This window comes from Capsicum annuum, chromosome 10 (assembly GCF_002878395.1).
Source record: "Capsicum annuum cultivar UCD-10X-F1 chromosome 10, UCD10Xv1.1, whole genome shotgun sequence".
In the NCBI taxonomy this organism is placed as follows: domain Eukaryota; kingdom Viridiplantae; phylum Streptophyta; class Magnoliopsida; order Solanales; family Solanaceae; genus Capsicum; species Capsicum annuum.
In genome coordinates, this window is record NC_061120.1 from 220993483 (window position 1) to 221007178 (window position 13696).

The 13696-nt window shown below is 32.2% G+C and overlaps 1 protein-coding gene across 1 annotated transcript; it reads left to right on the forward strand.

The window, feature by feature from the left end:
• The first annotated feature begins 8774 nt into the window (after positions 1-8774).
• LOC107844073 (probable ribosome biogenesis protein RLP24) lies at positions 8775-10955 on the forward strand. Its single transcript, XM_016688568.2, has 4 exons — positions 8775-9570; positions 10292-10405; positions 10514-10650; positions 10736-10955. The coding sequence occupies exons 1-4, from the start codon at positions 9490-9492 to the stop codon at positions 10890-10892; spliced, it is 489 nt and encodes a 162-aa protein (XP_016544054.2). The 5' UTR covers positions 8775-9489; the 3' UTR covers positions 10893-10955.
• Positions 10956-13696: the final 2741 nt, after the last annotated feature.

A 13696-nucleotide genomic window follows, 5' to 3' on the forward strand; every position in this document is an offset into this window, starting at 1 on the left:
ATATATATGAATAGAATATATGTGTAATTTGTATATGTTTATATATTTTTTAAATTGTAATGTAGTTAGTACATACTATATATATAGTGTATATATATTGTTTAACGTATTTATAATGTATATAGGTGGGTATATATAATGTATATTGAAAAACAGTTTTTTTTAAATATTTTTGACCGGGTTTGACCGGTTTTTTAAACGGGTTTGATCGGGTTGGGTTAAGTGGACCGGGTTACTGTTGGGCCCGGACCGTCCCGGTCCACTTAGACCCCAAACCGACCCGGCCCGGCCCTCAACCCGGTTAAATAACACGGGCCAGTTTCGGGTTGGCCTGGCCCGGCCCGGCCCACTTGACAGCCATATCTCAAAGCGAAGGTAACAAGATGTACGTACCTCTAATTCTGACTTTGATATGTTAGTATTAATTTGATGAAAAAAAAAAAATCTACTCTAGTAAATTTGGATCCAATCAAATACCCACCTAGTAGGGAATATGCTAAGTGACAACTGCATATCGCATAATTCTTTCTCAAATATAGTTACAGTTGGTTTCTACTTGTCCATAATATGCATTGATGATACATGTCAGTTAGATGCAATTGTCTCATAATGGGTCAATTATATATGCTTAAGTTGAATTTTTGGTTAGTTAAATTTATGCTCCTGTGAAATCTGGGAAGAAAAAAAAAAACTACTTTTAATGTGGACATTACAATGTTGCTTGTGCTTGTATTAGATATTGTGTTTATCCAAAGCATGTTGGAAATAAATGTTCATGATCTCGAGAACTGACTGTTTTTCTTTTATATTTATGGAACATAACATAAGTTAATAAGAATAATCACTCAAGAATAGTGATCTATGTCGAGCCATTAAGATGGCAACATTTTAATAGGCACAGCTTTGAGTTTTGTTATATTTTGGTCTGTTATATTTGGCCTAGTATACATTGAGTGCGTAACACGGTTAATTAAAGTTTTACCGCACTAAGATAGGATATCGAATTTAAGTCCCGATACATTGATGTACTATAATAATAAGTTGTTGGGTTCAAGTACCGTCGAGTTATTGCCTAAGACGTCTTTTTATATGGATAAGATATTGAGTTTGAATCTCAATACACCATATTGATGATATTATGATGGCTAAGACAAACTAATGGGTATTTAATGAAAAGTCATGAAATTCGACCGATTAAATATGTTCCATTCCATGAAGTGAATGTGGTAGCAATATATAATAAGTCTGAAATATGACAACTTACTTCATTCTTGAGGTGTATGTGGTAGCAGTGCATAATATGTCTGAAAGAAGACAAGTGATTGAATGCACTGATATACGCGTGGAGAGACAATATGATAATGATCATCAAAAGTGATGATATTTTCGCACGCGTATTATGATCATAAGATATGTTAGAGAAAAATTCTATGGATCATATGTATGCCTCGATTTACTTCTGAAATAGCAATTTCATGACAGAGGTTATAAGCTACCAAAATTTGATAAGACTTACGACACGATTCTATTCTATTCTTGGGGAATGAGAATTTTGATTATTATAAGCATAAATCCATTCCCTGGTGTGAATGTGATAATATTTAGTGAAGCTTATTAATATAAACGTGTACTTGATTGTGATGGTATGACAATTCACTTCCGAATGAGGAAAAATAACTGAGAATTGATTGTGATGGTATCATAACTCACTTTCGAGTTCCGAATGAGGAAGAATAATTTGAGAATTGATTGTGATGGTATCACAACTCACCTCCAAATGAGGAAGAATAACTGAGAAAAGTTATTTTGAAATCTACTTCTAAAGTAGTAAATCTGAAATTTATTCATATAATAGTAAAACTGAAATTTACTAATGCAAAAACACATATCATGGTAAGCTTGGAGTTTACTAGATTAAAAGTTCATAAGTTGATATGAACGATTGTGACATCTCGAAGATGTGCATATTAAATATTAGACATGTATTGAAGAACTAGAAGATTCTTCGAGAATTGTTTATGTCGTTTGTTCTCAAGATAAGTTGGTTGGACCAACTAATATTGGGATTGGATCCCTTCAAATCTGAAAAGAATAAAGGGTGAATAAGGGCCCGTTCACCTATCATGTGATATGTTGAAAAGATGCATGATCACATGTATATTCATTGTCAACCAGCAGTTTGACATTCATAAAGTTGTTTGCTCAATAAAATTGAGTTAAGAACATAATTTTCAGATTGTGCAATCAAGAAAGTTATCTTGATGATGATGGTTTGACATTGAATGCCTTCGATAAATAGTTAAACTATCGCTAACGAGAACAAAGCTTCATGTGTTGATCTGAAATATGATATGATGCATACAATAACACTTGTATGCATTAGACCAATACATTATGATTATTTCTTCCTCTCAATTGGTTCAAGGTCATGAACCAACTATTCCATCTAATAGTTTTGATATGCGGTATACGATTAATGAATATACCATGATGCACAAAGATGGATTCCTCAAAGAAGATGGAGGATGTATGTTAGCTTTCCTAATATAAGGGGGAGATTATAACCAGCTATGAAATATGTTAGGAATTATCATCGGATCCTCATTCAAAAGATAATTCAAGTCCAATGCCGAAAGCATCTCATATTCAGCTGCAAGTGCTCCTATTTTGTGTTCCTAAAGTATTAAGTCTATGCATGCGTGAAGTATGGTAGACCAATCGGATCCAAATGAAATAATCCTTAGAAAAGGATAAGGAGCAAATAATCATGATAAGAAGACATTGTGCTCTTGAAGAGCCTACGACATAACACTTGATGAAACTTTATGAGAGGTTTAGGTACCTGAAAATAATGAAGTGATGAGATCTCAAAATGTTATGTCACATTGTGAACCGATATAAAATGATATATCATCGAAGATATTTTTGATACAATATTGACGCAATATTGTGAAAGATTACAAGGATAAGAATTCTACATTTATTTAAGCATGCTGACGTAGAAATATTTATCAACTGGCCTGAAAGGATGCATTTTAGTAAGCATAAAACTTATTTGATTTGCAGTCCAAATACTTGAGGATGTCACAATTGACATGTTGGATATTGTCACTTGATAATAATCTATATGAAAATCCTAAAGGATTCAAAAATGTCTTAAGCATATAAAGTTTCTGGGAAACTTGTTTATTATCCCTATGAGGGATAAATTGATGGTTTGAAAATCATTGAAACTCTTGGAGAGTTTTCAAAAGCAATAAGATTATTTGCTAAAATGATAAACATACCGAATTGGATTGATCCTGAAGTACCATATCTTAGTCCAATTGGTGTACTAATGTATCTTGCAAATACTAAAAGGCCTGATATAGCCTTTTCAGTCAGTTTGTTAAGCAAGACATATTTTTGCTCCTACGAGGAGACATCAAAATGGGATAAAATACATGAGTTTATTTTATTCTAAAGATTGTAGTCTCGATCTTATTGGTCATGCTGATGTTGGGTACTTGTCTGACCTACATAAAGCTCGGTCTCAAATAGGCTATGTGTTCATACGTGATGGTACTGCAATATCTTGGAGATATACAAAGCAGTTTATCGTAGCCAGTTCATTGAATCATGCTGAGATAATAGCTATTCATGACGCAAGCTGAGAATGTGTATGGTTGAGGCCCATGATACATTTCATTCGAGAAAATGTAATTTGAAATGTGACAATGCACCAACAGTTTTATACATAGATAATGCAGCATGCATAGCACATCTTAATGGAGGATTCATCAAAGGAGATAGAACGAAGCACACTTCATCAAAACTTTTCTATACACATGAGCTACAAAAAAAATGGTGATATTAACGTGCAACAGATTCATTCAAGTGATAATATGGCTGATTTATTCACCAAATCTTCTCCAATTGCAACTTTCAAGAAGATGTTGCACAAGATCGAGATGCAAAGGTTCAAGGATGCTCTCATTAGGGGGAGTTAATACGCGCTGTATTCTTTTTCGCTTATGAGGTTTTATCCCACTGGGTTTTCCTTGTAAGGTTTTTAATGAGGCAGCCGAAATGCGTATTATTAGAGATGTGTACTCTTTTTCCTTCACTAGATTTTTTTCTACTGGTTTTTTTAGTAAGGTTTTAATGAGACACATTATCTACCAATTAGACATTCAAGGGAGAGTGTTGTAAATGTATTTACATTACAGTGAATGTGATCTATCAAGATCCACTTTGCTATCTATTAGGATTTGAAGCATCTGTCTTTTACTCAAACTAGGAGTAAATTTCTCCTATAAATAGAGGGGTTTTATTCACTCAAACTAGGAGTAAATTTCTCCTATAAATAGAGGGGTTTTATTCATTGGATTAACATTAAGATGATCTCTCATCCCTCAAGAGAAGAAATAAGAATTACTCTCTCTATTCTCTCACTCTTCTTCTTGTTCTTTCTTGTTTTATAACAAAAAACAAATTTTAACACACTTTTTAATATATATAATAGGTACCTCAGACCTACCACGATAAGTGCAAAATAATTATGTACACCTCCCAACACCGATAATATATACTAGGTAACTGTATTCACCAATTCACATAAAGTATGATACAACTATTAATTAACATGAATAATTTGTATTATTCACTTTGATATAAAAAGTAATTAACCTTATATATATATATACATATATATATATATATATATATATATAGTAGATATTGAACTCGCTTTGATTAGTTCGGGTGAGCATTTTTAAACCTCCACAATAAGAGTTTTTAAGTTCTTTCTTATGGCAAATTCTGAGCCATTCAAATCCCAACAACATCATACCCCTGTAATCTCACTAGTAAAGCAGTGGCGCAACCAAGATTTTCATTGAGGGGTTCAACAGTAAATATATGAACTACTTGAAGGGAGTTTAACATTTTTTTTTATTTTTTTTTGAAAAATAAGGGAGGGGAGTTCATATCTACTATATATGCATAAAAAATATTTTTATCTATGTAAAAATAATATAAAACAGTATAATTTTTCGTCAAAGGAAGTTCGGATAAACCCTTGTAGCAAAGCTAGCCAGCCACTGCAATAGGGTCCGGGCAAGTTAATGTGCATGCAGGCTTTACCCTACAAGGTAGAAAGATATTAAATAAACATCATCACCAAATAAAAAACTAGACAAAATTCAATAACTTTAATTTAAATTTAATATGTATAAATAATCTATTCAGAATTTCAAGCCTAAGCTTTGGTCGAACTAAATGTAATGTATGGGTTAATTTAACCATAGATGGCAAGTTGTTTGTTTATTGTCCCAAAAAAAGTTTGATATTTAAGGAAAGAAAAATAGAAGATTGAGTTCTACTAGGCATCTAATTTTTAATTAAAGAAAAAAATTGAGCCGCATTATATTACTTTCTGTCCACTTATATTCCAAAATAATTTTAACAAACTTTTTAACATATCAAAAAAGTATATGTTAACCAGAGGTCGACCCTGGGTATGAAGAAAACTCTGTTGAGAGCGCTGTCACTTTAATGGGCCCTGCAATGCGCGATTCGAATTAGTCGGGGCTTCAATACGAACACCGAACACCGGATGAAAAAACCAAAAAAAAAAAAGAAAGTATATGATTAGTATTAATTACTTATTCTCTAAAGTATTTTTTAAAATCTAATACTAAACGGTAGACACAAATTAATATGAATATCTAATAAAATTAGCATATTAACCATTGCTTCATAAAGGATGTGCAAAGTTCAATTTGGCAAAATTAAAATGAATGGAGAGAGTAATTTATAATTTCAAATCATAACTCATTATAGTTTTATTTTATAATCAGTAAAATTATACCATAGAAAATCAATTAGAATATTTTATTAAATTTTATAACGATTCAAATTACGTAACATAAATTTTATAACGATTCAAATATATAATAGGTACCTCATATCTCATATCTCATACCTATATTCATCAATTTTAACATACATAAAAAGAAATCATTTAGTGTTTTATTTTTATAGAAATTTGAACATGAAACTTCACTATTCTCAATCGATTACATTATCACTAGGTCATGTCTTGGGATAATTGAATTTCGAATAGTGCTTTTTTGCTTTTATGCGGCTGTGAATTTTTCCAAAAAAAAAAGTACTATTTTATTTTAGAAAATCAATAGTTTGTAATCAGTAAGGATTTACTGATTATGATTATTTTATAAGCAGTAAAATTACAACATAGAAAACCAGTTAGGGATATTTTATTAAATTTTATAACGATTTAAATTACATCACATAAACTATGATACAGCTATTAATTAACATGAATAATTTGTATAATTCACTTTGATATAAAAAGTAATTAAGTTTTTTATGAAATTAGTACTGTTTTTTCATTTTTAGAATTAAGCTGTGGTCGTAAATTCGTAATCTTTGGAAAATCAAACAATTAGTCAAATAGGGTAACTAAAAGTGTGAATCCCAAATCTATCTTTTTGACTTAATCTTAGTTTTAGTTATGTCCAATCCAACTATGTAATAGTAATAATCCATCAAAGTTCTCGAGTTTGAGATTTGAAAATTTAATATAAAGCAAGAATGTGAAGTTTATATATTTAAGTTATTTTATTCTAAATCAATATGTACATATTTAATGGAATTTTCTAGACAAATCTACACTTTTGGACAAAAGTTATTGAATTATATCGAATCTATAACTATATTCCAATCAGGGGTGGAGCTGGCATACAATGAGGGGTTCATCTGAATCTTCTTCGACAAAAAATTATATTATTTACATAAGGTTAATATTATTTTTTATGTATGTATAATAAATGTTGAACTCCCTTCGATTACTTCGTGTGTGCATTTTTGAACCTCCTCAATAAAGATTCCGGCACCGCCCAGTTTTTCCACTTCCCTTAGCGGAAAAAGAATCGCCTTTGTGAGGAGCGTTCTATCATTCACTTTGAGGCTCGTGTGTGAATCCAAATATAATCGAAACTCAATACGGATATCAGACATCAAATGGGATACAATTATTCAAAAATGAGTATATCTCTTCTTTTGGCAACTCTTTGATCCCAATCTTTTGCATGTCACGTTTAAATTCACAAGATTAAAACATATTTTGACACGTAATAATATAGTTAGCTTAAGACTACAAGTTTCAAATATTTTTTTAAATTTCATATTAAGTTAAAACCAAACAAATAAATTGAAATCGGAAAGTAAAAGTGTAATACTTCCCGTGTTAGAATCAACAAAGTTTGATTTTCCTTTAATTATGGAATTTTTTTTTCAATATTTTATGCTAAAATATTTAGACTGAAAAATTGATGTTTACGTGTATTGTTTAAAAAAAAAAAACACTTTAACTTAAAGAAATTTGAAGTTGTTAGATGTTTACTAATGTTAGAATAATTATCACACAACTATTATTTACTAGTATATTTGTTTTTTTGCCATTATTTAACAAATGACAAAACAAATATTTATTTCTAACATCACAAGCTATATAGTACTCATAGAAAAGCAAAAATTCCTTTTTTTATTATGGGGTATGAAATTGTCTATAAGAAAAAAGGAAAAGCAAAGGCACTTTTTTTCCTATATATATACACTAAAAAAGACATTACTTATCAGGTAGAATATATCAGGATTAATTATGAGATTAAATTTATATTATATTTGATTGACGATATAAATTTATCAATATCCCATCAAACTCGAATTATTATTATTATTTTTTTTAAAAAGTGAGATTCAAAAAATAAAATGAGATTGCTAAGAATTTTTCATGCATTTGTCTTTAAATAGTTTAATCATATATTACTTATTATAATACACATATTCTTATATATACTATCAGATCATTTAAAGATTACTTACTATATATAATTTCTAATAATACGTAATTGTCCATAAAAAGTGAGACATTTGTTATATTAGGTTTCGATTGTAACTCACACCTTAAAAATTAGCTCAAAGATAGAATGATTGCCAAGCATTATGTAGCCCATAATATTTATCATGGTCCAATGTGGAACACTTTCCACCAATCCCGCCCGAATTTGAACATTTTATTTTGGAAAAACAACATAAATCTCAACAATTTGAAGCTTGATTACAGAAAATTCCTATATTTTGCATAATTACTGAAAATCCTAATTTTGCGTCTGTCGAGATGGATAATTAGCTTCCGACACATCCAACGAAGATATATTTTTTCCTTTGTAAAGATATATAATCAGCTCCCGATATATTTTTTCGATTTTGAATCTGCCGAGATACATAATCATCCAACGACGATACAATTTCTTCCTTTGTAAAGATACATAATTAACTCCTGATACACTTTTTTCAATTTTGGGTCTGTCGAGATACAAAATTAGCTCCAATATATCCAACGAAGATACATAATTAGGTGTTATTTTTATAACTACTTTACAAGAGTGGAAATTTATATAAATATGGTAAGTTTAAAATATATGTTTATTGCTACTTTTTCCTTCTATTTTTTCCATATATATATATATATATATATATAGCTTCACATATTAGTTTTCTTGGTCAAACAAACCAAAATGACTTAATTTTCTTCTAATTTCTTAGCAATATTTTGCATTTTGTTTGCTATTTTCAGTTTTTTCTCAAAATCAAATGCTCAATTGAATTCCAATTTTTATTCAACTACATGTCCAAATGCTTATTTTATAGATAGAATGATTGCCAAGCATGAATTAGTTTATTTTATGATTTTTTTAAAGGTGATTAATTTTTTTTATTTTTTTTCGGTGAATGACTAGGGATGTGATGCATCAGTATTGTTGGATAATAATGCAACAACAAATATAATAAGTGAGAAAGATGCAAGACTAAAGATTATATCGTTGGTGTATAATAGCTCTAGTGTTGCTTAATTGAATCACTTTGTCCTTGTTAAGTGTTTTGGTGTATAATTTTCTTGTTGTTGCTTTTGTCTACCCCACCCCCACAACTATTAGTTTCTCAATACTTTAGCTGAAATTTTTATGGGGTTGCGTTTTTTGCTATAAAGATTTGATCATTTGTGTATAATGACTCTATTGTTGCTTAATTAAATCACTTTGTCCTCCCCCCATACCACACCACACACACACACATAGTTGCTCAATATTTGAGTTGGAATTTTTATGGGGCTGTGTTTTGTGCTATAAAGATTATATCTTTGGTGTATAATAACTCTAGTGTTTCTTAATTGAATCACTTTGTCCTTGTTTGTGATTTGGTGTATAGTTTCCCTCTTGTTTTTGTCCCCTCCCCCGCGCCACAAAAAATAAGTAGTTCCTCAATAGCTGAGGTGGACTTTTTATGGGGTTGTGTTTTCTGTTATAATGATTATATCTTTGGTGTATCACTCTAGTGGTGCATGTTGAATCACTTTGGCTTGTTAGTGGGTTGGTTTTTGTTGTACAGAGTGGAATTAGGGCAATATAACAGGACAACACAATGAGATTGGAAAAATGCTGGTTTTGTTCCTCAACTATATATCCAGGCCATGGTATTCAATTTGTCCGAAACGACGCAAAGGTAGAATATTAATCTCTTTTCCCTTGTTGATTTAAGTCACTTTAATTTGGTTTTCATTACTTTTGCTTGCCATAGTTAGGTTTAAGAAAATGGTACTTAATTTGCCGGACTCATTGTTTTCTGTGGTGAAATTATAAAATAAGCAGATTTTAAGTTGAGTATTCCCAAAAGTCTGACTTAATCTCATGCTATAATGCATACTTTCTTGTTTGAGCTGGCCAACAATAAAGTTTCACAAGCACTTGCATTTGGTCCTAGATCTCAATAGATGCATCCGTAAATTGAGCTAAACCATTTCAATGTGCCATTACTCTGCGTGAGCTCTTGGTTAGGATAGCTTGAGCTAAAATTACTAGCGGAAATGAAGCGGGCCAAGTTGCACGGACTCTTCAAAAATGTTGCCGCACCCGTGTCGGATCTTCCAAAAATGAACTGTTTTTGAAGGATCTGACATGTGCACGCAATGTCACATTTGAAGAGTCCGAGCAACATAGGAAGCGGGTAAGTCGTGACCTTTTTATTCATGTAAAGTATACCTTCACGAAGCCAAAAGTGAAACTCATTCATATAGGTGTCCAGTAAGAACGGTTCACTCCATCTAACCTAGCACTTGTAGTGTTGTGGACTAATCACTTAAAATATTGTTTCAGAAAATGAATTGTTCTGAATTCTCGGCTGTTCATCAAGTAAAGGAAAAGTTCTCTGTTTTCTCTTTGTGCAGATCTTTCGGTTCTGTAGGTCTAAGTGCCACAAGAATTTAAAGATGAAGAGGAATCCACGTAAACTTAAATGGACTAAAGCATATAGGCGGCTGCATGGAAAGGACATGATTCAGGTAAACAGAGTCCCCGGTATAATCTATGTGCTTTTATTGGATACTAATCTTTGTTATTTTCTTTTGGATGCTGAAATTCCTTCACGCTCTGCTGATTTTCATTTGAAGGACTCAACATTTGAATTCGAGAGGAAACGTAATAGGCCAGAGAGATATGACAGGAATGTAACTGAGAACACTTTGAAGGCCATCAAGAAAATTGATAAAATCAGAGTCGATAGGGAGGAGAGACATATTGCTAAGAGGTTCGTCGTGCTTCACTAACTTCCATTACTTTTTATTCATAATGTGCTTTTTCTTACTATTAACATTACTTGGAAAACCTTACAGGATGAAAAGAAAGAAAACCAAGGAGCTGAGAGAAGCAGCGAAGGAGCTCGAGCAGAGCATTTACTTAGTCCCGGTTCCAGAAAAGTCACCAGTTACACTGCCTGACAAGGTCCCGGTTACACAAAAGCAGTCGGAGGAAAATCGCATGGAGGAATGATTATTTTGCTTCTTATACTCTATATTTTCAAACTAAAACACATATCATTTCATGCTTATTTTTGCAGAATGTGTAATGTTTTGCTTTCCCCAACTTCCCGAATTTGTATGGTTTGGCAACTTAGTCTTGTGAGTATTGAAACACTCTTATTATATTGATCAAAACATAGAAATTTTGAACTTCCCATATGAGGATTTGGATGAGTAACTTGTAACACCTAGAATTTAGACCATCGTTCCTATGCGTATAGACCCGAGCTAATTTTTTTTTATTCCTTGTTAATGTATGTGTAGTGATTACTCCTATAGTGTGGGAAAACCTTTGAATATGAATTGAGGTAGCAAGAATCCCCTAACTCTAAGACGAGCTGAAAATAATTCCATCAATTAAGTTTTAGTGAACACTCCAACTTGGGTCAATTTTCGTCAACTATAACTTCTTGTATACAACGAATTAGAAGGCCTATTATATATAGAATGAAAGTTCTTCGAAGTATCTTTCCGACGGCACCAATCTCGCCTAAATTCAATACCCGAGCGAAAAGTTATAACTTTGCAAAGTCGAGTATTTTCCATCCTATCTGGTTTGATCTGCTTTTCAACTGCTTCAGCAGATTGGAAGTGGTTTGGACGCAGTTTGGGGCAGAACACACTGGTTTGATCTGCTTTGCAACTGCTTCAGCAGATTTGGAAGCAGTTTGGGAGCTGACTGGCCATAGATTAGGATCAACTTCCATCGACAATAACTTTCTGTATATAACGAACTGGGAGGCCTATTATATATCAAATGAAAGATATTTGAGTCATCTTTCTAATGCAACTGATTTCGTCCAAATCCACCATCAAAGTAAACAGTTATGCCCAATTTACTTCAATATATTAGTTTGTCAACTGAGGAACTGCTGCGATTTTTTTTGTTTCCTTGGTATTTTGGTATTTTCCTCACCTCAAACTTATTCCACATGATTTAAATCATCCAAACCACTCTATAATCCATTTCTTTTATCAGTTTTAACATCTCAATTCCTCACCTCTCTCAAGAACAAAATGGAAACTAGGTTTTCCTTCAAGATCAAGAATCAATCTCTTAAGTCCAAGATTTCCAAAGAACAAATCAAGATTCGAGCTCTAATTTTCAAACCTTGTAATCTAAGGTACGTGGGGTTTTCCTAAATTACCTGGGCATGGTGAAAACATTTTTAATGATGTTTTGAATGTTGAGAAATCATGAATCTGTGATGGGTTTTGAAATTATATTTACAATCTAGCATTATGAATCCATTAATGATATTATTGTTTTAATACTGAGGCCTTCTCCCCAAATTGATTTATAATCTCATATATGTATGTATGAAATTGAGTTTGGATGTTGAATTGAGAACATCAATTATTTGAAATCCCTTTCTTGTTTAAAGATTTTCTGTTTTCGTAAGTCATGATTTGATTTGAATGTATTTCTGTGAAGTATGTTACAAATACCTTATGATTGTTAAGACTTGTTTATGGTTTTGAATTGATGGGAGGTTTTTTTTTTACATGTTTATAAATGTTGAAGATATATAATGAAAGAATTGCATGATTTGTCAAAAATACATGACCACCACATGTTTGTTGAAATGTTGGAAAGAGTGATCCTTGAATAATTTGATAAATGTTGTGAAGTATGAATCTTCTTGAATTGCTTGAAGTATAGTGGTCTAAACTTTATGTTTTGAAAGAGAATGCTGTAATATGATATTTTTATGGCTCATAAATATGACTTGTAAGTCTTGGTATGATGATACCAATTCAGATAATGCCATAGCAGATTTTGAATAGATTAAAGATACAGATTTTTGCTTAGAAAGTCAGAAGTTGATTTCAGAACGATGCATGTTTAGAATAGACTAAAACATGGGCTTAAGAGATGTTAGGTGGTTACCCGAAGAAGTCATGAGCCATAAAATTCATTTGCCTGAAACCATATTTTGCCGATACGAGTTGTTATGTTACCCAAAAGGGAGATTGTACGTTGGCGACGACCCTGTGGCGTAGTAGATAAGCAGATACTCCAACCTTTGCGGCAAACTTGGGTTGGAGGCTTGGCCTCTGAGTTAAGGGCGAAATCCATATATGATACAAGTATGATCATGACTATGGACACTTTTTGAGCATTTTTGACGACCACTTAAAGGAGTGCACAAGCCCAAGTGTAAAGGAGGCCCAAAGCCATCCTTTTGGTACACTTAGGGTTTTTGGAGCCTATTTATGGGAGGGATCTTTTGTCATTTCTCTATTTGTTTGTAATGTTATATAAATAGAACAATGAAGGTTTTATTTTCTTAGTTTGATGCTTGATATTGTAAGAACACTCCCCTTAGAGAGAGAGACTCCAACCGAAACTAGGGCCTAACACAAAGGTGAAATCGTTTGTGTGTGGTGCTTTCTTGATACGTTGGTGCTTGAGAGGTGAACGCCCCTCTTGTGTCATTGTAAGAGTTAGGTGCGTGTTGAGTGTGGTGTTAAGGGTCCAAGAGTGGAATATGCTCTTAGGTTCTTAAGATTACAACTTCATTGTGTCTAACTCTTTATCCTTGTTTTTTGTTTTAGTTTTGGTTTTTCATGTTTTGTTGTTGAATCTGTAGGTTTTTGTTGATGTACCCTTGTTGTTCTTCATTATATTGTATTAATACAGTTTGTTGGTTGGCTGATTTCATGTGTAAACACTTGTTATTCTCTCCATTCTTGTTATAAGAAGCGAATCCGAGAGTGGTCACCTAGATAGTCCACGGTTTCTTTTCTTGTGGACTGTTTTTGGTGTTTGCT

Bases quoted from the DNA above. Each gene is read 5' to 3' on its own strand.
- LOC107844073 (XM_016688568.2), top strand. From the start codon at position 9,490: ATGAGATTGGAAAAATGCTGGTTTTGTTCCTCAACTATATATCCAGGC. The intron at 9,571-10,291 runs GTAGAATATTAA...CTCTTTGTGCAG, and splicing joins TTGTCCGAAACGACGCAAAG to ATCTTTCGGTTCTGTAGGTC. The intron at 10,651-10,735 runs GTTCGTCGTGCT...AAAACCTTACAG, and splicing joins GAGAGACATATTGCTAAGAG to GATGAAAAGAAAGAAAACCA.